At 33.7% G+C, this 26,579-nt stretch overlaps 1 protein-coding gene across 1 annotated transcript in view; it reads right to left on the minus strand.

Annotated features, from left to right (window-relative positions):
- plxna4 (plexin A4) overlaps positions 1 to 26,579 on the minus strand; it is a 748,931-nt gene that overhangs the window by 68,503 nt on the left and 653,849 nt on the right. Inside the window, exons 23-26 of the mRNA XM_039761357.1 lie at positions 20,444 to 20,510; positions 15,354 to 15,500; positions 11,586 to 11,745; positions 3,138 to 3,241 (exon numbers count right to left, since the gene is read on the minus strand). Of these exons, the coding sequence (XP_039617291.1) occupies positions 3,138 to 3,241; positions 11,586 to 11,745; positions 15,354 to 15,500; positions 20,444 to 20,510 (478 nt within the window). The remainder of the gene's footprint in view (positions 1 to 3,137; positions 3,242 to 11,585; positions 11,746 to 15,353; positions 15,501 to 20,443; positions 20,511 to 26,579) is intronic.

A 26,579-nucleotide genomic window follows, 5' to 3' on the forward strand; every position in this document is an offset into this window, starting at 1 on the left:
CCTAGCATAAAAAGTATTGACACTTACCTTGTAGTTCTTTTATGCATTTGTTCTTAAAATTATTTATAAGCACATAGCATAGTACTATAATAATAATTGATCTTTAAAAAGCTTTACAAATATAAAATATAGTTCCTCGGTAAAAGTACCACATTTTAGAATGTTTTAAAAAGTGAAACTTGAATTTAACTGCTGAACATTGGTAGTTGTTTAGATAAATAAACATAATTAGGAATATGACTATAAAGCATTTAAGATGTGGGCAGCTTTCCAGTATTCTAACAGCATTATTCTGTAAACCACTTTATGTGACTAAAACTTTACAGTATGTTGCCATCTAAATTTACTGTGTATTATGCAGATGTTTACATTATGTTTGTCTTCACACCAGCTGCTTTACTTTTTTGGACAATGCAAACTTAATAGACAAACTTAAGTCTATTATGAAATTTTTATGTTACTACAAAAAGAAGAATAAGAATGTTTATCCTTCTGATATTTTCTTGCTATTGCATACAGTATTTAATAAACAGATGGTTAAGTTTAGCAATAGCTTTATTAGGGATATACAAGCTTGCAACGTATAATATGAAAGAATAGTGCAGTTAACAGCAAAACATATACTTCCATTTATCCATTTACAAATCATTATCCAGCTCACATTTTCACTTTCAAAAATTACAACCTGAGTTATACTGTATACATACATGGCCATCAACGCTTTATGCATTTTAATGTTTGTACTTATATTTCATCAAGCTAACAATTTATTACAATTATCTTTAGTTATTATGTTTTTCTTCTTTTTTTCTAAATAATTATCATAATGTTAATTGACTCACATTTCATTTAACATTGTATAATTCATTTCCCAGTGGAATTTCACAGATATGTTTTATTTTGTATCACCAAAGAAGTACAACATAAAATGAGAAATGTAAAGCATTTCAGAATTAGGTAATTAAAAAATGGCACCCAAATGTCACTTGTTTTAAAAAAAAAAAAGCACTTTGTATAAATTTTAATACATTGACAATGAAAGTAAAAGTCTAAAGTAAACGTACCTGTGAAATGTAATCAGACCAGCCTGTGTTTTATGTACTTCTGGCATTTGTTTGTTTAAAGGTTCACGATTTTATGGCAAAAATTTATAAAATGAACAGTTATTTTCCAGTTTTACTTCAGTATACTTTATATATTGTACTTAGTTTTAAATGGCAGCATTTGGCTGTCTCCTTCTGCTTTACCAACATTTCAACATGTTCAACATGGGATCCTTGGATACTGCATATGTACAGCATAGTTCCTAAGACCTATTTTACACTTTTCAATTAACACTCATTCTGATTTGTGTCAGAGTACTGGCATGTGTCACTAAGTCACTGTCGATGATTCAAAATGCAGCGGCACAAGGAACACATGTCATTCATCGTTTCAGATTACTACATTGGTTCGCTGTAGTGGCACAAGTTCACATCCTTGACGCCTGCCTACACAGTAGTCAATGGGTCAGCACTTACTGTATATACACAAAGACACCGAGGAGGTCCTGTGCCCCTTCTCTCACACTCAGGTCTGCAGGTGAAATATCAATCCTGACTCTTTTTATTTGTAGCTCCTATTTGGAGGAACGAGATACCAGCCTCCATTCAAAATTCTAACGCCCTTGCTGTGTTTAAGAAATATTTGAAGACTCTCTTGTTTGCTGAATTTCTCTTTAACTGCCATTAGCTGTTAAGATTTTGTAATCTATGAATTGTAACTAACTTTGCATTTTGTTCTGAGCTAACTTGTGATGATCAATTTTGTAACCTACAGAATCTCCCAGATTGATGTTTAATTGATTATGTTGATCTGTTTTTTGTAAATCACTTTGGATAAAAGCATCTGCTAAACAAATACATTTAAATCTTTCTCTCGTTGAAAAACTCATCTTTATTTTTTTATTTTGAAATGTATCCTTGGTTGCTATGTACACCGTTTTGGGACAGTGTGCTTTAGGAATGACACTACTTAAAAAAGAAAATAGATTTTTTTTATTACATCTGTGAAATTATTTTACTTGAAATAAAATATTACATAATCCTGATTTTTTGAACATGTGAAACTGATTAACCAAGATCTTCAAGCATTTTCTCTAATCATTTTATACAATATTTTTAGTTTTATGTCCAAAATGTAGACAATAAACTGTGTCCTATATTCAATTATAAATGCAATATAATATTATGTTAAACCGATACAGTATAGTTTGTAGGAAAATATTGTAAATAAAAATTGAAAAGGTTTCCAAATGGTGATACTAAAGAAATTGACCTAAAATGCAAAACTGCTGTACTGAAATGATCCACCATGCCATGATTTTGGTAAAGGTTATACAGTGCATGTCCAAATGATCATTTTCATAATTATTTACTAAAATTAAGTACTTCAATACAAAAAAAAGATTAACTCTGTTTCTATTTTTCTTAACAAAATATATTTTGCAAGATTTGGATTAACAATTATCTAAGTAATTCTTTGTTCTCCCTTGTATGCTATATTCATATCCCCAAACACTGAACTGTGAATTTCACCTTGGAGATTAATAAAGTATCTATCTATCTATCTATCTATCTATCTATCTATCTATCTATCTATCTATCTATCTATCTGAGATATGAGATATAAGTTTTCATAATTTCATGTATCAGAAAATACTACAGAGAGCATCTGGAAACATAGTTTGAGTGTTTATTAAGTACAATTTTGTAGGATGTTTCTGCTCAGTACCACACTAAGTTACCAGTAAGGCAAATTGGAATTTCTTTTAGTTCAGCTTGATAGCCTTCTGTCTTTGTCTACTGGGACAGCTTAGTAATATAGAAGAAGAACTGAGCCCGAAACTCACTTCTAGATGTTCTTATCCATAAAAACACCATATAATTTCAACAAAACTGTAATGATTTCATACTAGAATACTAAAAAGGTTTTATTGTATTTTGCTTCAGATATTCCAAATATAGTAAAATACATAATGTGATATGTGGTTAGCTTTATTTAGAACTAATCTTTAAAAGTACAAAACAGAAAATACTGGTTAAATCTGCAGACACAAAACAGTAGCTTGTGATAAGATCAGTCTTCTCTGGACTCACCTGATAATGTGTCAACATATTTAGTCTCTTCCAGTCATTCTCAATCTTGGTGGTGACATCTTCATCTTGTAGGATAACTCTTGCTGCTCTCCCCTCTCGCCATTCTACAGGGAAAATAATTCAAATCAATTAGGACAGCTGACAACAAAGGGGAAGGATTTTCTTTTCTACAACACAGTATATAAAGTTAATTAGACTAGATAATTTTAAAAAATGAGAAATGCTCTCTTTAAACTTTAGAAGAAATTAGAAAAAAAACTAGAGTATTGAATGTTTGTCAGCAAAATGCATACAATAAAAAAAAACAGTCTGTAGGTTCAGTGCATATATACTGGAGATTCTGTGACAGTGGTTAATACATGAGATATATGAAATGACTTGTTTAATTAGACTGTGTTTTAGTATCTTCACTTTTTCCTGTGCTTCAGTTCTATCTAACCATTTCTACTTCTGTAGTTCCATCTATATAATGCATTTGTAAAGTACTTACTGTCCAGATAGTTCTTAAAAGGGGACCAGAAGATTAATCCTGATTCAATTACGAATATGTGCTGGATACAATAGACAGCTGTTCATTGCCACTATCACAAGGCACTTTAGAAAATAAAACAGTAAGTAGAATATTAACAGATTGTTATTAATATTAATAATATGGCAACACTTCTTTGAAATTGAAAGATGGTTGTTTCTACAACAGCCAAAGTAGCCTATTGAATTTTAACCATTTCTTGAATTTATTCGTCTAAGTATTTGCTTGTTATTAATTTTAAATCATTATTTTCCTACTTCTTAGACAGTAGGCATTCAACTGTGAGAAGTAAATTTCAAAGTATTTAATAGCTAACCAGTTAACTCAGTTAACATTTTGATGTGTATGTATTGCCACACATTCAGGACTTGTCAACTTGTAATTCTACCCTGAGCCACGGAATGGTGCTGCCTTGTAATGCTTCTCCTCTTTTTCCCTCTGCAGATCTACAAACAAACAAACTGAAGGCATATGACATGATTTCTGGTTCTGGGGCTCTTGGACCCGCTCCTTCCACCAAACAGACTTCATAACTGGCACCACTACCATCTTTCACCAATTTAATGATAGACTTGGCATTGGCGGAGACATATTATGTCAATACTTATTAAGACAAGTTTTTGTTTTTTGCCTCATACTATACAGGGTTTGCCTGAGGGTGCCCCAACCCTTTATGTGTGTTCTCACTGTATTTACACTATTTGTAAACAAATGTAGCTCTTTTAATTAAATTTTCAAAAAAAAAACTATTTACTAATTTTTTGTCCATGAACTATTTTTCCCATTGTAACAGAAAAAAACTACACATTGATAGAAAATTTTGATGCAGCAGAATGAAAACAGGGAAAAATAATGGAATTTCTGATTAAGAAATATTTTCTATTTAAGAGCAGACTTGTTTTTTTATTTAAGTAATTGGGCACAGATTGAGAGTGTAGCCAATGTAGCACTCCATGACTCCAAAACTGGGCAGCTCTAGGCATACATTCCATAGTCAAGACTATAAGGAATTTGAGTTTGTTTACATTGAAGATTTCTGCAAATAACAGCTTGACCAATACAATATGCAGAAAAAAATGATCAATAATATGCACTAGTGTAAAAAATACAAATAATAATAAAAAATTCATAAACACTACACTTGAAATAGCATCTGCAAATTTTATGAATGAATAACTTTGGGTCATATGCATTTATAAGAAATTAGTTTTGCTTTAGAAGCTGTGAGATTTCAAATGGAAAGTAAATTGATTCATTCAGAATGATTTGACTTTACAAAACACTGTGTGTAGCTGCTTAAGTGGTTTATGAAATTTTAAAAATAAATGTAATATTTATTGTGTATCGCTCTACTCATCTTTACATTTTACAATATGCACCTGGCAGTAAAGAACTGTATAGTATTCTCTTCTTTCTTTCCCTTTCTGCCGCCTTAACATTTATCAATATGGTCAGTGTGCTGTATTATAGATATGTATATATAAATACATATATTTAAATGTAAAAGAGGCATTGTTCATAGAGCAAAACACAATACAATGTAAACAGCACCTCAGAAATAATCTTTTAATCTTTTTGCATTTGCTGTTGATTTGGTGGTTTAAATATGTTAATTAGGTCTGGAAAGTGTTGTAATCACAAGCAGTTATTTATTTATATATTTTTGTATTGAATATACAGTAAAGTACAATTACTTTCCCTTTCTAGATTTTTGAAGCATTCACTTTATAAAATGCTGGTGCATTTGGAGTATATTTCTAGTTTTAAAACCCAGAATCCTTTGAATTTTGATTTTTTTTTTTTATTCAAAAAGATAACAAAGTCATTGGTTTTGTGTTTGTAAAACTTATAAAGCAATTCTATTTATTTTTTTTTTGTCTGATGCCTCCCGACAAGAAAAACCCACATATGGTGTACTATTTAACTCATCTTGATGTCTAATTAAAAAACATAATCCCAATGGAAATTACTTATGTTAAAACTGTACAGAGGCACAAGTAACGCAAAGAGCAAATATAGAAAATAAGCATATAAAGCAAAACAGAATATAAATATCAGAAAAACCCTAGTTTACTAAACAGTAATAGCACACTGAGCTGTATTTCACATAATAATATTGCACATACAGAATAAGTGAATTATTGCACATTCTAAGAACTAAAAAAGTTATTCACTTGAGAAATAAACAACGAGTTATTGCACATCAAAGTAGCTGAAAAACTGTTCTAGGAGATTCATTAAGGACAGAGGGAACAGCTTATTGTGTGAATCAGTGACTGGAAGAGGGGTTATAGAGTGTGATGGCTGTGGGAAGGACGTATGATAGTCAGTCTACTGCTAAAAACTCTCCTTCTGTCCAACCACGACATTATGATGTGGGTGATTAGCATTTTCAATGATACACTGAAGTCTCGGCAACATTCTCCAAATTGTAACAGTTTCCAAGCAGTCCAGTATCTCTCCTACTGCAAAGCCAGCCTTCTTAATCAGTTTGTTAAGCTTCTTAATGTATGCCAGCTTCATACTACCTACACCAGCATGCCACAGTGAAAAAAAGGGACTAGCGACCATGCACTTATAAAACATCTGCAACATAGTACTACAGACCCTAAAGGATCTGAGTCTGCGTAAGAAATACAGCCAACTTTGATACTTCTTACATACAGAGAGTGAGTTCTTAGACCAGTCTAACTTACTGTTCATATACTTTTAGTCCTGAACGATCTGCACTTCTACAACCCTAATATACAGGAGAGTATCTGGAGATCATGTTCTTCTCAAGTTCACCACCAATTCTTTAGTTTTGCTTGTTGACCTGAACCTGATTCAATTCACCCCAGTCAACAAAACTGTTCACTACTCTCCTATACTCCATCTTGTCACCATGCCTGATACTGCTCACAACTGCAGAGTGATCAGAGAATTTCTGCAGATGGCAGCCCTTTGTGTTGTAGCTAAAGTCTGTGGTGTACAAGTTAAAAAGAAATGGTGAAAGAACTGTCCTTTGTGGAGCACCAGTACTACAAGAAGTTAAGCTTTTATTGGTTCCACCCCTATTTTTGGCTCTCTAACATTCCACCCTAATAATAAAGAGTAAACCGAAAATGATCAGAAGGAATTATCTCAAGCATTCCCCGCTTAATGGGATATGAGGGGTCAAAGTTACACAAAACCTCAAACAAATAAGGATTTGTAATATAGCCATTTAGAGTGTCTTTTTATGGTATTTTCAGCTTGCTGATCATGAAAATGATAATATATTTGATGTTTGATTCTTTACTGGCGGTCCTAGCTCTTCAAGAGCCACTCCCTGAAGGTTAAAAATCACAAATTTCAAACATTCTGTAAGCATGTGGTGTAGAATTTTAGACTGTTAAAGGTTAGTGATTATGAATATAATGTTACTTTTGATTTTTGACCTTTTATTAGAGATCTGGCCCTCTATGGACCTCTATCAGAGGGTGAACAATGATAAATGTCTATTGCAATCGAGAGTATTTACACTTTAAACACTAAAATTGAGGCACACATTTTAATATTCATATATTCATGTATTTCTGCCTCATTAAATCAATCACATTTCTTACAAACTTTACATCTTGTCTGAAGTGAGGCCTGAATTGCCTCGAAAGCTTGCATATTGTAATTTTTTTAGTTAGCCAATAAAAGGTGTCATTTTGCTTAACTTCTCATTATAAACACCCCAAATTTGATGGGCTTTCAGTTTTTTTTAACATTTAGTGCATTTGCTTACAATATGAAATATATTCAGTTATTTTTGTGTATACCTAAGTATTTTAATTATTATTAAGATATTAATTAAACTAGATATCAAAATATTACCACATTTTAAAGATACAACCTAATTAGATTCTAAATCTGCAAATGTATTGTTTTAGAAAAAAATGGTTACATCCATAAGGAGTGAAACAAAGCCAGCATTCATAAATAATTCTAGGAACCCGAAGCTTACTCAGTGTTTAGATTTTGAATATGCTGAGGTTTTCAACCAAATTGGACCTGTGCTTGGATCACTGTTTGTAGATTTATCACTGTCCTAATATACATAAGAAATAAAAAAAACACTTAATTTCCAAAATATTCTCTGTAAACATTAAATACTCCAGAGATGTTGTAATGAGAAATAAAGCAATGCAGTATATAATCACCTAAGAAATATAATTATTATTAGATTTCTGAACTAAAATGGAGATGTATTTCTCTTGCTTTAGATCTCTATGTATATCCAAATCTTCATCTATAGTATATTTATTTAATTAATATACCGTATTTATATATAAAACTACAGTTTTTCTTTCAATGTTGGTGTGTTCTTATCCTTCCCAAGAGGACATGTCATTGACTACTGGAGGATATGATGGCTTTCCACAATGTTTGTTTCAGTGGAGTGGGAAGGAAGCTGCTCAACGGACTGCTATGTGTGTGACAGTGTAAAATGTATTGACTATGCTATATAAAGCAAGTAGAAAAGTACAAAAATAATGTATGTGTGCAATTAAGAGATAACATGGGCAAAACTAAAGTGACTTGTATCACAATATGGTAGTGAGCACTTAACAGGATCAAAGGTTTTCCTGTTCACCAGTGTCACCAATGTACAGATAAAGAGCGTCAGTAAAATATCTATCCAAGAGTGATCCTGTGGATGATGGATTAAAGATGTCGACTTGACTTATGTGGATTATCTGTAGAGACAGTAAGCAACTAAAAACTGAAGATAACAGTGAAGCTGAATAAGACATATGGGAATACACAACTTTCATGTCATGTCATGATTGATGTATGTCAGACAGTTACCCACTTGAGTTTTACTACGTCCAGAAAAAAGCTGAGTTGTGTCCTAGTGTGATATATTTCAGTTCTTGATCAGTCATGATGATGGTGACAATTTAAAGATACCACGGCACAGACTGGGACTCTGGTACTTGGAGTGCTACAGGATATCTGAATATTGCAAACATGGTGTATGTATGCATGTTCTAATCTGTGATTAACCTTTTATTCAGGATATTTACACAATAATACAAAGCTCAGAAAGTCCTGAAACATGACCATGAATCAGATTAAGGAATAGCATTCCACAGCCTTCAAACCCAAATCCAACTGAGAATTTGTAAAATGATAATGGAGGAAGATATTTAGAGTACAAATAATCTTTGATACATAGGAATTGAAACGTATGCTGCACTACACTTTTAACAATTTTATTGCACTCATGATCTCACCCATTCAGGTTGCTCTGAGTACAAAGGGATGAATAAATAATTATTAGATAGGTGAATTTAACAAATTAATCACTCTGTTTATGGTGTATGTTTTTGTAGAAGAATGTTAAAATTATACATTTGTCATCACAAGGCTATATTTCAAAAGTAATTGTAAAAAAAAAAAAGTGCAGATAATGAAGAAACCTTAAGTGGCCTTATAAGAAAAACACTACCTAAGTCATTTTTAATCAACAGACATACATAAATGAAATACATTTATGCATTTTTGCAATCATAATATGCTTAGGGCAATCCACAATCACATAAATATGAATAATGCTACATATTATAAATATTAATCATGTAAAATGTTTTAAACAGTTTGCAAGCTATTAAAATTGTCGGCGATAAAAACACATTAATGGTGTAACTTCATAAGGAGAAATTTACAGTAAATGTAGAGTAAGGGACGAGCAGTAGCACAACATCTCTGGTTCTGTCTCTCAGCAACATTTACTGTATGTATAACAATAGAAGGTATGGTTTACCTGATAAAGTTCACTGTATGATTAGTGGTTGTTAGCTACTACTGTAGTTATATTATCGTGAAATCACGCCACTTTCTATCCCAGGCTGCACATTTTGCATTGTGATGACTACTGGTGGTCAGCCACAAACCCATGACGTCTACATTACAAATGTCTTCAGAAGCATGAGCTAATGGCCTGTAAGCACTGTAAGGTTGTGCACTACCTGTTGACGTCAGCTGAGCTGTCTCTCTCAGCCACCACCATAACTGTATTGGCCACAAGACTAATGGAATACGATATACCAGTTTACAATATATTGCAAAGTATCTTTTTTTAGTATTATGAAAGGTATGTGGTTTGTTTTTGATACATTTTAGCTTCCTGAATTTGTCTTTCACTGCACTTTCGTTTCAATTTTTTTAATTAGTTTGTTGAACTTTTTAATACTAAACCAACACTGGTATCCTTTACTGAATAATATAATGCTGTCTGTCAGCATAAAAAGTGAATTGTTCCTCTGTAATGCATGTTTCAGGTTAATAATGTATAATTCCACTTGTCAATTCACTTATTAAAAATGCTCTTTTTTCATTACAGGGAACACAAAACTAGTCTAGAAATGGAACATACCCTGGAGGGAATGCCACAACACTAAGGTGATGTTTCCCAACCTTTTTTTATTTGGTGGCACACTTTAGGCAACCAAAAACATCCCATGGCACACCACTGTTTTCCTAGCCACAAACACATTATATCTCATATATGTGGCTCAACTGTCCGAAGGAGTGGGATTACCAGAGAAGCCAGTAAAAGAAGCAACTCTGAGATCATTGTTTGCAGACACAGCACTTAGTGACCACTTTGCTGGCATCTCCCAGGTGTTTTGTCCCTTTGCCCGGCTCCCTCTGCCTCAGAGGCAACTTGTATGCCCAGTATCTACTGTCCCTGAGAGAATCACTGGTAGCCACACACCCAGGCAGTTGGACTCTAGCAGCCTGAAGACACGTCTGCTACATAGCAATCGCGGAGCCGCTTTTATGCCTGCTTCTCCAGGTAGTCCTGTCCTCCTCATACACCTCTTGTCCATTTACAGAGCTTATCTCTCTCAGGTTCAGACCCAGATGTGCTACAAAATTACTTCCACGGCACATTTGGGTAGCTCTCATGGCGCGCCATGTACACAAAGGTTTACATATACATATTAAGCTGTTACTTTTTAATATTCTCACCATATTTCAAAATAATAACTTGATATTCTAAATTTTATTAACAGGGTTCCCAGTCACTTATGTCTTTTCATTATACTGTCTGTATGGGTTTTTCTCCCACATCCCAAACAGACGCATGTTAGGTTATTTGGTGTTAGTATGCATGAGTTTGGATGTATGCGGAAATGTGCCATATGTTTCTATAACAGACTGCAAGCACTTAAGACTATGACTTATAATAAGGGAGTTCAGATAACAAAAATTAATTTTAGCATTGGAACCAAGTTTAACCTGATCCTGACTAAATTGAAAATATAGAACAATACCAGAAAATTTAACATGAAGCGTTGCTTCCCCCTGCATCCCTTCTTATCTCATGTGACATCCAAGACATTTCACTAACAAATTAAAATAAAAGACACAAGCTGGTAAAATTCTATTACTCTTATCTGCTCTTGCAATCAGGACTGATGTTAAATTTGAACTCTGGAGAGTGGAGTGGCATTTATAAAAATGCATAAATCCTTTTCAAAAAGCAAAAATATTTCATTGTCATGTTTGTTTTATTCAAAACATAGTTTTAAATGTATTATAGACAAAATGAGTTTTCAGAAAAGATCATCAGCCCAACCAAAAATAGTTTTGAATATTATTAAATAACACATTGGCATGTTTAGCTATTTACATTCCTAAAGTAAAAAATGCATTAGCATATTTCTTAGACTCTGCTTAGCTCATCCTTCAAATTATAAACCAAGTGAATAGTTTCAGGGTTGTAGAGACAATAAAAGCTGGCTGTTAGGTGGCATCCCACTCACAAGAGCACTCTTGGCTGTTGCAAACTTGACATTATCATTAGTCATTTAAAATAAGCATGGCTTAATAATATACTGCAGCATGTAATCTGTAAATAAAATGAAAAAAATACAAAAGAGTATTTCAAAATGACTTACCTAAATCCATGTCAGCTGCTTTTGGTCGATGTGAATATGGTACATTCTTGTAGACTGCATCAAGGATTTTCTCCTTTACTTGGGTTATGGTGTCACAGTTTAGCACTTTAACTGGAATCTCAGGGCTTTTTTCATTATCAGGGTTAATGCAATTTAAAACCTAACGAGACAAGATACAAGTCTAGCTTTAGATTTAAACAGGCAATGGAAATAAATAATTGTGACACAGAGGCAGAGAAAACAGTGAAAGCACTTTGGGGCTTGTTGATTAAATTCAAATATATTTGCATATTATTGTTTGTCAAAATAAAGCAGCATTCCTAAAATGCTATATAAACACACAAAGTCCTCGACATATTCACCTACCATACCAAGAAAACAGGACCAAAATCTAGACAAGACAAGAAACAAATCACTGGGGGAGATACTAAAATATTTTAATTTGAATTGTGGAAGGTTTACAAACATGAACAAGTCACAAACAAGAAGGAACACTTTTGCTAAAATCAATTTATGTTTGATTTGTGAAATTATCTTGAGTCATTTTTAATCTGAAGCAATGGAGAGGTGGAAAGCATTTGCACAGTCTAATAAGATTATTGAAAAAAAATGAGAGTCAATGTTGGCAGCTAAAAAACAGAAGACTGCACTTTATGATGACTGAAATGAAGCTGTTTTGCAAAATAGGATGCATTCATCTTCTAATTAATATGAGCCCATTTAATTTATCATCAGTTCAATATGTAATAAGATACAAAAAAAATAGTGTTGATTTTCAGTTGTGTGCTAGAATAAAGAGGTCTAGTTTCCTTTGCCATATCCTATTTGCCAAAGAAGTTGCTTCCTGACTGAAAGAGAAATAAGGCAAACTTGATTCAATTCTTTCAAGAGTATTAAAGCGTTTAGCTTTCTTCAGCATTTCAAGTAGCTGAAATTAAAAGGCAACCCTCATTTTTTTCTATAAACATTTCATTTTTTATCTTCTCAAGCTTTTGTTAATTAGGTAAACTCTTTGTATTGTATTTGCTTGGGCCTCACAATAAGAAACTCAGATCTAGATTTTTCTTTTTTTAATCTTATTTGAACGAGTTTAATTTGAGAGATTGAAAGTAATTATTCTAAATGATTCCATTCTCTGCACACTTGATCTAAAACTTCATCTCTCACAGTAGTCTTTGGAATAACAAGGAAAGAAAGAGCTTCACAAGAATGAAGTCAGTGGCAGGGAACCCAGAAGCAGAGATGCTCAAAGGTATAAAAGAGTGCAGAATTGTTTAATACTACTTTAATACTCTAATTTTGTAGTCACTAGACATTTATGTGCAGTTCTAAGTGTTTTCTTAGAATTTCTATAAATCAGAACAGCAGTAGTGAAATTGTGAACATGCCACACAGTTTTTAAGTTTTAGTTTGAAAGTCCATACAATAAGGAATTGCAGCATGGATTTAATATTCAGTTTTATCTGTATGCAAAGAAGTCTGAACTGAGCAATATTTCTCCTAAAATACAATGCTTTCATGGGATTTTTAACATGTTCCTAATTAATATGGCAGTACATTCTTTGAAAGTATAAAGTGGTTTGCTGTTACGCACCCAATTAACATGTAGGCTGGCACAAAGTAATTGAACCAGCTGCTAACACAAAGGATACATACTGTACATAAGATGCCACCTTAGTGTGGCACATTTGCCAGCCAAATACAAACATTAAGTTAGTAACTACCATAGAAAATTTCATAACAAATACAGCTAACTGACCTCCAGTCGTGAATAGTTTGTTTCAATAATCTGTGTATAAGAAAAATCTTAACTTGATGTTAGCTTTAATATATAAACTGGCTGTAATTGTGAAACAGGAGTATACTACCTTTTCGTTAATCTTTTCAATTTGGTATATTTTACATTAAATTCATATTAATATTTCTTAATAAACTTCTTTTTTTTTCATTTTTTATGTAGATTATTTTTGCCTTGTTATTCACAGAAAGCCTACTTTACAAAACCTCTCTGTTTAGTTTACATTGCTATGATATTTTTGGAACTGGAATGTACTGGTCACAGTATTTCTCTATTTTTTGCTATTACCCTACATGCTATTTATGAAGACTTTACAGTATACAGTGTATATAATTGTGCATATATATGTAACATAAAGCTTTAGCAATATGTTATTGGACAAATCATAAATAAGACTCAAATGTTTGCAATGTATTACTCTTCAGTCATTTAGCAACAAGAAATGTTTGGCACATTTTCAATTAAAATGGCAGAAAGCTGTGATAGCTTGGGAGCAAATATATCCCATAGGAATACATTATTTGATTTCAATTTAGGTACTCTTCGAAGAAGGTTGATTTATAAATCAAATTTTCACTTCTATTTATTCATATATAGCACATGACTGGTAGCACATGACTTTGCATTCTATACATATTTATGGATATAATGCATTTAAAATAAACTACAAAACTCATATGTAACATATTTTTTGCAATTTTTGCAGACTTTTCAGGAATCCGATGGTTCTTAATGAGGTTAGTGTAAAATAACTTAAGATTAAATATTAGAGTGCTAATTTATAAGACAACCGAGTTCTAGTTGCACAAAAGGAATTACATGACACGCAGGATACATGTGAAATAAGTAGATTATGGTTGGAAATCAGTTTTCTATTGCTGAGGTTCAACAAATCCCACTTTCAGAAGGAAGCATATTTTAGAATGTATCTATATGCTGCTTTTGTGTGTTTTCAGGCCTGGTCAAATGAATAACAACTTGACTGGATTTACAAAAATATGAAAAAAGAAAAATCCATTTGGGGAAGTAAATAGGAATGAGATACAGTGTAAGTTTTTAGAATCCTTAAAGGCATTGAAAATATGTCTGTCTTTTCCAGCTAAATTACAAAGTTGGCACTTGAGGGCAACAAGGTGAAATTTGAAGAGAATATATATATATATAAATAAAAGATGACTGCCTTAGCAAAGATGTTGGTGGAAGACCTGCTGATATAATTTTGAGTTGAATATCCTTCCAGTTAAAAAAAAAAACGATGGAAAGTTTTTCTGTAAAAAAAATTTGGAAGGAATGAGAAAGAAAGTGTGGCCCAATTGTCCTTAACAGCCACAGGGTTTGATTTCCAGCTCAGTCAAGGATCATATTGGGTTCCCAGGTTTATCTTACATCCGTGTGGATTCTCCCTGGTGAGTCTAATTCCCAAGGGAAGATATGCAGACTATAGTGAATGTGACTTTAAAGGGGAGAGTGTACTTGAGTGTGCCATGTAATAAATGGACAACATATTCACAACTGAGCATGATGCTGCCCAGTTTTTTCAGATTTTTTTCTTTTTTTTACTTCATAAAGTGAATGGTTGGACTTAATGGTTTGAACCTAATTTACTATATATTTTCTGTCTATTAATAGATTAGGTGGAATCTTTCATTTGATCCGCAGGCACAAAACAGCAACCAGCTCTTGACTCGTTTTTCATATTAATAGTCATAACAGTGCTTTCAAATTAAAAAAAAAAAAAATTCTGATAAGCATGGTAAGATGCAGCAAAAGAGTTAAAAATAATAAAAGAAAGGAAACATCGTCTTTTTATGAAAAATGATTAATGCCTATACCTCGTTAGAGGCTTGGTTTTTCATTTTTTTAAAAAAAGCAAATCACATTAAATCATTTAAGAGCCATGCTTGGTATTTTGTGATCCATGAAATTATCCAGTGATATGTCTTGTTGTTTCCTGAACCTTCTGAACTTACCAGTGTCTTGTAATCTATTTGCTGTCTGATGAGCTTGTCTTCACTGAGTGAATAGCGAGCCTCACCAGTGATGGAGTCAATGGGCCCCTTCTCCATTTGCTGTTTGATCGCACAGAATAAAGAGAAAAGAGGTTCTCCAGCACATTCCTATTAAAAAGAAAAGCATGACAGTAATTATTTGAAATGTTGAACACAAGCATAATTATTTGTCCTTGCTATTCTTCCTAACAAGAACACTAGCTAACCAGACATTTATTCTCTGCCATTGGCTTAATTTCATGATGCCTAACAGTATGGTCAACAAAAGTGATGGAAAGCAGTTTCCCCTGAGTCATTCCTTAATACTGTATAAGTAATTATAAATGGTACAGTACATTTTATTCACCTACAAGAGTGCAAGCTAATGATCTATTCTTATATTATCTTCATTTTAAAGTGTATAGTTAATGGCATGAGGTGTCATTAGAAGTTTTACGGAGAAATTATATAAAATTGAGAAACTCATGAGTGCAATGAAATTGAAACAGTATTAATAAAAGAAAGCAATGTGGGATTGAGAGCCAAGGGAAAGAGCTGACACCAAGAACAGAAAATAAAACACTTTGTAAGCATAGACAGGAACCGAAAGTACAGACTTTGTTGGACAGAAAAGTATTTAGAGTTACAAAACAAACAACAGTGAATTGAAGGGTCACCAGCCTTGATTCAAATATTACAGATGATGGAGCCATTACAAAGTAGGTTCTATAGCAGGGGTGCAGAACTCCAGGCCTGGAAGGCTGCAGCAAATGTAGATTTTACTTCTAACCCTTTTCCTAATCAGTGACCAGCTTTCACTGCCAATTAACTTCTTTTCCCATCATTTTAATAGCCTTGTTTTTAAAGATTCAGTCCCCTGAATGTATTCCTTTTGTCATTAAATGAATTCCAAACAAAAATGGGATGTGAAACACGGCAAGAGATGATCAGCTAAACTGGGATTTTATACTCCAACCAATCTCTTAATGAGAAGCTGATTCTTGCTGTTAATTAAACCAGTTATTTAATTCTGTGGCTTGTTGCTGCTCTATTTCTGTCACAGCAGACACCTCCAACACTGTTGATGTTCTGCTTTTTTCTAAGAACATTGTCAAAATGTGTTGGTGACCTGAGAAGATCAACCTTACCGAGTCCACTTTCAGATATTGTGTGACGGGCACAGGTGAGCTGGTCATATGGCGAGTTCTTTTGTATGTCATTATTGTTTGGCTGCTAATTAAGGAAAAAAAGGCCTGAGTCAAGTTAATTAAAACTAAGGCAAAAGAAGATAATTAGAAGCAAAAACTGCTCACTAATTAAGAAGATGGTTAGAATGAAATCCTGCAGCCACTGGTGCTCTCCAGGACTGGAGTTTGACACCCGTGTTCTATAGGTTATGAGCTATGCTTTTCTGAGAGAGTTTAAGAGACTTGGGGTGTCACAGTGAGCAGAAACCACTTATGGATCTTTTTCATCTCAGTATGGCATTTAGTACAGCATTCATCACACTGTCTGCAGGAAGCAGACAGATAGAGTGGTTTGTACATGATCTAAAGTCATTGGTTGCCACCACCCTAGCCATTGATTCCCTTCCTTGAGTCTACTATGGAACTTATCAATGAGTAGCAAGATGCACGGACAGCACCAGTAAGTACCCTGTAGTCTGAATTTTGAGGGAACTGGAATTGGTGAGCAAACTGGTTAACCGACCACCTGTACTGACTACTGCAGTCTTTTAGTTTTGCATGGTGAAGCCAAAGGGAAGTAAATAAAATTAATTTTCATTTATATTCACACTTTGTTCTGTTACACTTTTTATTATTTCTGTAAATATTTAGTTAACTGTCCACCACTTTCACACAATCAGATATACATGTCTCAAAATGAAAGTGGTTTGGTGCTGTTTTTTGGCAAAATTATCAGTTTTCATTGCAAACATTTTAAAATAAACTGATTTTGATTTAATTTATTGTATTAGTGGAACATGTTTAATTCACGACAGTAGTCTATTGTAATAGGATCTAGTTCCGTTTTGTGTGTGTGGGACATGTGACTATGGAAATTTGCAACACTTCAGAAGTTATTAACTACCCATTAATTCTAGGAACACGATTTTAACTAATCCTCGATTCTCTCTTTGTTATTTCCTAAGGGTCTAAATAGGCCCTCAAAATAAAGTGCACTAAGAAAAAAAAACCCTACAATAAATATGTATTCTTTCATTCCACAACTGCATATAGATACCATTCATGAAGTGGCTATTGATCTTCACCCCTCATTGCCTATTCATGATGTGGAAAATTATATCACCAAGATAATGCTCTACATATGTATTCCTTTCTAAAATGACCTTTGCTTTCTCAAAGGAATTTGCATAGTTGAAAACGTAAGGGTTATTATCTTTTCCATACATCAAACTATTGAGCAGATTAAGACAATTGTTATTTTTCTTTTATCGGACTCCTCTTCAAATTAGATAAATTTGATCTCCGCCTTTCCTACAGGCTGGATTGCTTCACTCAATAGCAGAAATTCAGCAATGGAAAAAGCTGGCTTTTCTTACCATAAAAACTATGAAAAAGGTCAATAATCCGAAGAATTGTGGCCTTTCCACAGCTCCTACACCTGTCTGCTGCTTAATTAGCTTATCTACAAGCCGCATATTGCTTCTTTGTACTTGTCTATTTTCTCTTATCAGGCTGGCTCTTGGACTGTGGCAAAAGCAGATTCAAGTAACAGGGAAAGAAGGGTCATGAGTACTGAACATCTTTTATTGGTGTTACGCCATAGGAGCCATTTCCTGAAAACACACCACTAATGGGTAGGAGAACGTAATGTGGCAGTTCATTAATATCACACAAACCAAGTTTCTCCTTTAACATATGGACCAACAAGCTTTTTTTATATAGTGCATATTCTAGTACACCATACCTTATTATGTTAAAAGCACAACACAACATAGTTATAAAGAAATGCATATTTGTATTTGTGTGTTAAACATCTCTGGAGATAGAGAAAATAAGTCAATTGGAAGAAATTATTTTGTATCCTTACAGCATACAGCCCAAAGCCTTGGCAATCCTGCCTTCTAGGAAAGCTAAGGAAATGCCAGAAAAACACCCATATTTTAGTATTGAAAGATATTATAAACTGTATTGTATACTGTTTTTTATATCGTCATCCGATCATTATAATACAAGTTCCTTCTTAGTACATTTTGAATTTTTGTCAACTTGGCAATAAAAATTTCATTAAAAAACACAGCCTTACAACTTACTATGCACATAACTTTGCTTGGAAAACCTATTAGTGCAATGCATAAGACTATTTCTCTCTAGGATATATATATATAAAGATATAATGGTATACTATAGCATGCCAATATTGCAATAACAATAACATTTTAAAGTTCCCAGTGAATTTTTCTTTAATATTCTTATTTTATTTTGATCACTGTAAATGTAACTTTCTCTTCATTCAGAACTTTTCACTTGAACCGCATGAAAAAAAAAACAGACATGGATATGCCAGCAATACAGAGTAATGTAAATGTGCCATAACTTAAATAATATTTTGAAAAGGGAAGGACACTCTGCAGTTTATAGTGGGCCTCTCTATATTTAAGTTAATGGGAGCTGGTGCCTATCCTAAACAGGGCACCTTTCTTCATGGCTCTCAGTCAGGGAGACACCCAGGCTATCTCCAGCCACATTATAACGAATATGATGTAGCTGTTCACCTGCACTGGGCATATGCACATCAGCAAAAAAACCTTTGAAAGGATAGTAACTCGAGCCACAGGAATGATCACAAAACTGCCAGGGTATGAGATGTTGCAATGAGCAGGGTCTAAGGGCTACGTAATAAACATGTACAAATCAGATTACAATTAGAGTCTGTATTTTCGAAGTTCTTCAATTTCACCCGTCCACATTGTTACACCAAGCTGGTGTTTTCAGAAGTATACACTTCAAAAGTTTCCATTTTCAGGGGTTAAAAATGCTGGGGTAGTATGGACAAAAGGAGAAAACAGAGACTAATGTCTGTGTTTTTAAATGTAAATGACAATACAGAAGTGTGGATGTAGCCAAAGTCAAGTGTTATGATATGAAGACTTTAAAATTTTTTTCTGTGTCTTATTAGTTTTTCTCTGTCCTTGTGGTCCTCTGTCAAATGGCCATTTTGGCTAACTGTTGACATGATATACTGTCCCGCTACAAGGGAACATGTTGGTGGTGGTCACATTGTATGATGTTACTTGTGCAACTGTACACAAGTTGACCTTTTAATGCCTCATTGTCCAGATTTGCAGTTATTTCAATTCAGTCTTTTGCAGTGTTTACTGGTAACAAATCTTTAGAGAAGTTTATTGACCAAAACGTTCTGTTTTGCATTTTGGGGTAGGTTTTTTGGTGAAGTTTTGCAGCTTTTGGCCTTTTTCTCTTTTCATTCTGAATTTGCTTTATTTTCTGTTCCTGGTTGTTTTAAGTTCTGTATTGGCTCTCCCCCTTTTCTGTAGAACATATTGTAAATATCCATGAGCTGTGCAGTTGTTTTTAGTACTCAAATAACAAAATATTATTGAAAAAGTATAGAAATGTTAAGTTTAAAAAAATGCCCATCAACTAATGCATTTTGATATAATATCCTCCAAAAATGTACTTTATTTAAGTAAAACTATGAGTGAGATTGTGTAGCAATTATTCTAGCATTTTTGTACTTTTGCCTTTCAAACCAAAGTGGCCGTCACATGTGTAGGACACTGTCCATTTGATCAAAATATGAAACACAGAAAGTAAAAATAGCAATGAAGAATTAGGACAACATCTATATAAAGAGTTCATATGTAGCAGATAAAGCACTGGTTTAGAGCTTGATGAAGGAATCCTGCTACAGTATATGTAACATTTTTCTTACTGCGCTAACCCTCTTTAATCAGTCTGCAGAAATGTGGAGACAGAGAGACGAGCCAGCAAATTAAAAACACATACTTAACATTTAGGTCGCTGATTATATTAATGTATAAAGATGAAAAATCTATGATGGAAAAATTAAGTATCAAATAGAAATACCTTGAGGAACTTGTACAGCAGAAAAGTGAACCAGTTGGTCAGCATTTTCTCAGCAACAGATTCAGTCCTGTAATTTATAACAAATAAAAACTTAAGTAATACTAATATATGTGAGGAAATTAAACATCTGTTGAAAAAAAACATATTTCATATAATAGCAACTGCTAAGCTTACATTTATCTGAACCATACTACCGTAAGTGAAATTCATGCCGTAGCATCGTTCAGATTAGGTGAACGTGTCTGTGTTATCAAAAGGTTTTCATTAATTTTATTCAGAATGTTGCCTTGGAAAAGCATGTAGGAGGATAGCTTAATTAAGCCACTTCAAGACACATTTTCAATTATTGCTATGACACCAGACTGAATTTACATGTATGACTTCTGCCCTTTTGTTACTGATCCCTGTCAATTCTGACATTCACGGGCTCTAAAGATCTCAGTGGAGGCTGATAAAAAGTACTGACGGCTGAGCACAAAAAATTTTATTAATTGGAGCCCTAGTCTTATATTTTAAGTACCAAAATATTCAAATAGTATATTTAATATACAGTATGATCCAGATTCCCCATGTTTGAAAGCTGTAATAATATGCTTTCCATATATAAATATACAGTATATCTTGCTTGTTAAACAAAATATAGATACACTATGTTATATTTGATATATTTTATGAAGGTATTACATAATATAATGCTTGTACAACTGGAGACTGAAGAAGTAAGTGAGACTGCAGATTTAGTCAGGTCAGCTTTTATGCACACTTACCTGTATATTGTTGTATAAAAAAACTTAATGCAAATGAGCATGCGTGTTCCAAACTATCTACAGTAAAGCTTTTGTTTATTGGTCTTTAAATGTTCAAGTTTGTAGAAAAGTTTTCATTTTAGGAACAAATTTGTTGTGAAAGGATAAGACTAGAGCATCATTGTTGTGTCTAAAATTCTGTATTGTATAAAGTGTTAACCAGATAACATCAAGATCTGGGATTTGGAAGTTGACATTTGAAATTAGTATATCACATTACTGCTCATTAAACCCAGCTATTCAAAGATCTCCAAGCTTGCTTCGCCTCTCATGGTGAAGGCCCCTTTGGGATGGAAGCAGTCTGTGAACATTGAGGTCTTAGTCATTCATGGGAGGAATAAAGCAGTTGGCAGCATAGTTAAAGAATAGATTCATTCAACTCAGAAAAGTAACACACAAAAAGCAACAAAAGAAGGAGACCAATCAAGTTCACCAGGTAGAAGAGAGGAAGTGAGAGTGTAGTCAAAAGAGGTATAAGGTCAAACACAAAAATCATAAAATCAATGGCAGAATCGTTATGTAAAGCAAGAGTTTTAAAACACTGAATATGATGAAATGGAGAAATGAAAAAGGAACCTGAGCAGGAGAGACCCAATGATTGGTTACATATATAGAGGTGTTTTATAACACCACATTTAGAGTTAACAACCTAGATGGCCGTTTATTTGGGAGACAAAGCTTAGCCAAATAGTTTGTGAAAAGTATGACTGTAGGTATTTCAGTGGACAGTGAGACTTTTGTTTTTAATTTACTTTATTAATCCCCATTGGAAAAATAGTATTTGTGCATGACCTATTAAGGTAATAGCACTGGTCAGCCATTGTACAGCACCCCTGGAGCAATTTTCAGTTTAAGGGCCTTGCAAAAAGGCCCAGCAGTATAGGATTCCTTCTGGCAGTAATCTTCCAGATATCAGTATAGATCCTTAGACTCAAAGCCACCACTCCATCTTATCACAGAATCCTTTGCTGTATACAACACATACAAGTTTGGGCAACTATGAACAGGCTCACTGTGAGTGATTTTGAGGGTTCCTTACAATGGACCAATGGTCAACCTAGGGCAGGACCTTGCTGTGCATCTAATGCTTGTACACTAAACTCTGCATCCACAGGGCCCAGCACTAGTGAAAACAGATGGTCAGACCTTTGGGGAAAAGAAACCTTGTATCATATGTTGAAATTCCAGATATATGCTTCATGGCCACTATTAATTCAACGTTTGTATTGTGGGATTAAACAGTACAACAATTTTATAGAGGTTAATATTTTTAATTCAAATTAAATTTAATGATCTGCTGTAACTCATACCACAAAACATTCAGATAAATCAGATAATAAATTATCTGAGGATGCAATAGTGCCATTCTATAGCATCTGTCATGCCCTTCATATGTCAGTAAAAGAAACAAATATACTTTTAGATTAGCTCCATAGAAAAGGCTAACTTCTAGTTACAAATCACTAATATTTGAGAACACAATAACAGATGTGTGGGAGAATAATTCTCTGCAAGAAGTACATCTTTAAATCCATGCTTTACAGAAAATAAGTGTCAAGTTAAAACAAAACAAATCCCCAAAATGTGTCTATGAACACATGTTATCAACTGCCATGCATCTTGACACTAATAATACTGATAACATTGCAAACTCTATGAGATCTTAGATGTGCACAAGAATACTCCATCTTAAATTGAGCCTCAGAGTAGTTTTTAAAGCAGTTCCATCAAACTCACTGAAAACATCCTTGTGTAGACGTACCCATGGAAACAAAGTGCTTGGTAACAGAAGATTGTCAACACCATAAAATGGCATTTGGAGTTGGACTATAAAATAAATATCTCAATGCCATTTCCAGACAAGTGCCATTCAAAAGTGTTTTTAAACAACTGATCATGGAGTTGAAAGATTATGAATAGACAAAATACTGCTCTTTTGCTGACCTCAAGACAAATTTAAATTATAATATTTAGAAAGTAATTGGTTTAGATTTATTTGCTTGAAAATACTAAATACATTTACTAATAAACATCAAAATTCTTAATAGCATACAAAGAATTCTACCAAACATTATGGATATCATTATTAAAATGCTTTTAGTTAGATTAACATCTCCTTACTAAATGAAACAAGAGGGCAGAGAAGAGTTTTTATTTGGCTCCTTTCTGGACTAAGCTGATGTGAGAGAAGGATGTCTTTGTCAAAGCAAAAGAGTTTGCAAGCTTCTGGTCCAAGGGGTGGTAAGTCATTACATAAGGGATAGCCCCCATTTCAACAGATATGAGTTTACTGATACTCAAGAATAAGGGAAAAGAGCTGGAGCTTCCCTCTGTATGCTCATTGGACAGGGCATCTTTATGCTATATGCCTGAACATGAAACTCATAGCTAGGGTAGTTGTGCATGTTAATTTATTTGTAATCATGTTTTATTAATTTTGTTTATGGAATTATCACTTTGTTAATTTTTTAAAAAATTATAGTCGTTACCTCATTCTTAGTTTCGTGGATCATGGACTATTTAAGTGGAAGGCCACAGTATGTGTGGCTACAGGGCTGCGTGTCTGTCACTTTGCTGTGTAGTACTGAAACTCCATTAGTGACAGTTCTCTCCCTGTTACTTTCATCTTGTACGCTACAGATTTTAGCTACAACACAGAGAGCTGCCATTTGCAGAAATTCTCTGAAGACTCTGCAATTGTGGGAAGTATCAGTCATCAGTATCAGCGTAGTGATGAATTGCAACATAAGAGAGTTTTGTTGACTGGGTGTGAGCTGAATTAGCTGTAGGTCAACACCAGTAAAACTGAAGAACTGGTGGTGGAATCAAAAAGAACACAATCTCCTATTACTTCCCTATCTATTAGGGGTGTGGATGTGGAGATCTACAAATTCAGGTCTACAAGTACCTGGGGGTGTTAGACTGGTCTAAGAACTCACTGGCCATACTGTATGTAAGAAGTGTCAAAGTTGACTGTATTTCCTATGCAGACTCAAATCATTTTGGGTTGGCAATATTATGCTGCAGAAGTTCTATTAATGCGTGGTTGCCACTGCCATTTATTTTCGTTGTGGCATGTTTGGGGGCAGCATAAAGATGGCATATATTAATAGGCTTAGAAGGCTAGCTCTGTGGTAGGTGAGAAACTGGACTACTTGGAAACTGTGGCAGATCAGAGAATGTTGTGTAGAATCTTGTCATCCACACTCTCCTCTGTCCTTAATGGATCTCTCAGAACATTTAAACTACTTAAATGTGCAATAATTCATCTGTTGCTTCTCATGTGAATAACTTTTTTTGGTTCTCAGAATATGCAATACTTCACTTATATACATATTATTATTATGTAAAATACTTACGGCTCAGTGTGCTATTACTGTTTAGTAAATTAGGGTTTTCATAAGAGACTCAGATGCATAGTATCTATTATATTTAGTTCATCACGTACTTGTAGAGCCTAGTGAATGAGGATTTGTTGTAGTCTATTTTCTTGTTTATATTCTGTTTTACTTTATAGGCTTAATTTTTATATTTTCTCTCCGTGATACTTGTGCCTTTGTCTATATATATACTCTGATTCTGATTCTGCAAGGTCATAGCTACAATATTTTGTTGATGATTGACATTTAGGTTGATATCATGTGAGCCAAGCCGCAAATGACTTCACTACGCCATGACTGAAAATGATGGTGACATGCACTTTCAGGTGTTCTAATCATTGAAGAAATGGATACAGCTTTCTTCAAGCAAACAAAAACAAAATACATTAAAGCAAAAAACTGCTTCACCACTTCAGAATTTTTAGTGAGAAGTCCATAATGTAAACTCGAAGGAATTTAGTGGTCATTTGTGAAGAATGTGTTGCCTCTGTACTCATGAGTGATGATATTGCAAGTGAATCACTGCTCCTATCTAAAGTGGGACATTTGACATGGACAAACAGCTGAATTTTCATGCTAAAGTGTTTATGGAACACCACTTTGTTATATTCGAATATGACTGTTCAATACAAGGAAGTCAATAGGTAACAGGCAGCCAAAATAGCTGGTAAGCATTTACTCACAGCACTCATAAAACATCCCTTAATCGTATTTGATGATATTCATTCAATAATTATGGGATCAGAGTGGCTTCCACCATTACAACATGGGATTGCAAAATTGTTCCACGCAAGACAAACAAGGTAAAAATAGGCAAATAGGTGTACTTTTTGCATTTCCCTAAATAAGATTCAAATGGTATCCTTTTGGTTATTTATTTAAATGATATTTATTCTTCATTTACTGACCCGCTAAGAACCCATTACCATATGAGATCTAGACATCCATTTTAAGTTTCTTACATGAAACGGATATTTCAATATGTATAACAAAAGAAATACATTATTCAGCTAGAGTAACCTCTTGATATTTTGATGACATTATGACAGATTCAATATATATTATAGAACCTCTAAAACTTGTATGGAGTGTGATCAAAATATGAATAATTACATAATATGATGATATCTGTGGTTCTGCATCAAAGCTCCCTCATTTTCAACATTTTAACAATAGCAACAGGTTTTGCATGCAAACGTATGCTAAAACATGTCAGAGGAATCCTTTAGTACCTTCACACACAAAACTTATTCAGTGAAAGGTTCACAGAACAAATATAAAACCTATTGTCCACCTGTAATTAAACTGAACTATAGCATCCCCAAGTTGAAGCCTCTATTCGGATTGACTACAGACTCTTTTGTCTACCTGCAACTCTTTTACTTATAAGTGATTGGAAGACTTGCTTAATACTACTTATTTGTGCTCACAATCATTGTTTTAATTTATCTGAGACATACTTCTTCATCATCCTTACACAATGGTTGATGTTTGCATTTTAAATAAACTATTGATCCTAAAAGGAAGCTTATTTTAAGCTGCTGTTTAATTCTTCCTTTTTATCAATTTGTTTAGTGTGCAGAGCTATGTAAATGGAGGATGGTTGATGTGGAGTTACTGCTTTGTTATCATTGACCCTTTTTATTACATTCAATGGTGCCACTTCCTTAACATAAGAGCTCTTCATTTTAATTCAGAATGTGTACTCTCTTACGTTTACCACTCTAAATACACTCCAAATGTGAACATATATGGATAAGGGTAAGCATCAGTAATGTGCCTTGTAAGATTTTTTTTCTCATAATCCCTTTGCAACGTGACAAGCTTTTTTTTTTTTTTTTGTACATGTACTTTAGGAGAATGATATGGTAGTGTTAGTAAAAAAACATCTATAAACCATCCCAAGGCAGCAGTCAACTGGAAACTAAATGCACATCTATTTAGGGCACC

The sequence above is a fragment of the Polypterus senegalus genome, chromosome 8, assembly GCF_016835505.1.
Source record: "Polypterus senegalus isolate Bchr_013 chromosome 8, ASM1683550v1, whole genome shotgun sequence".
NCBI classification, from domain to species: domain Eukaryota; kingdom Metazoa; phylum Chordata; class Cladistia; order Polypteriformes; family Polypteridae; genus Polypterus; species Polypterus senegalus.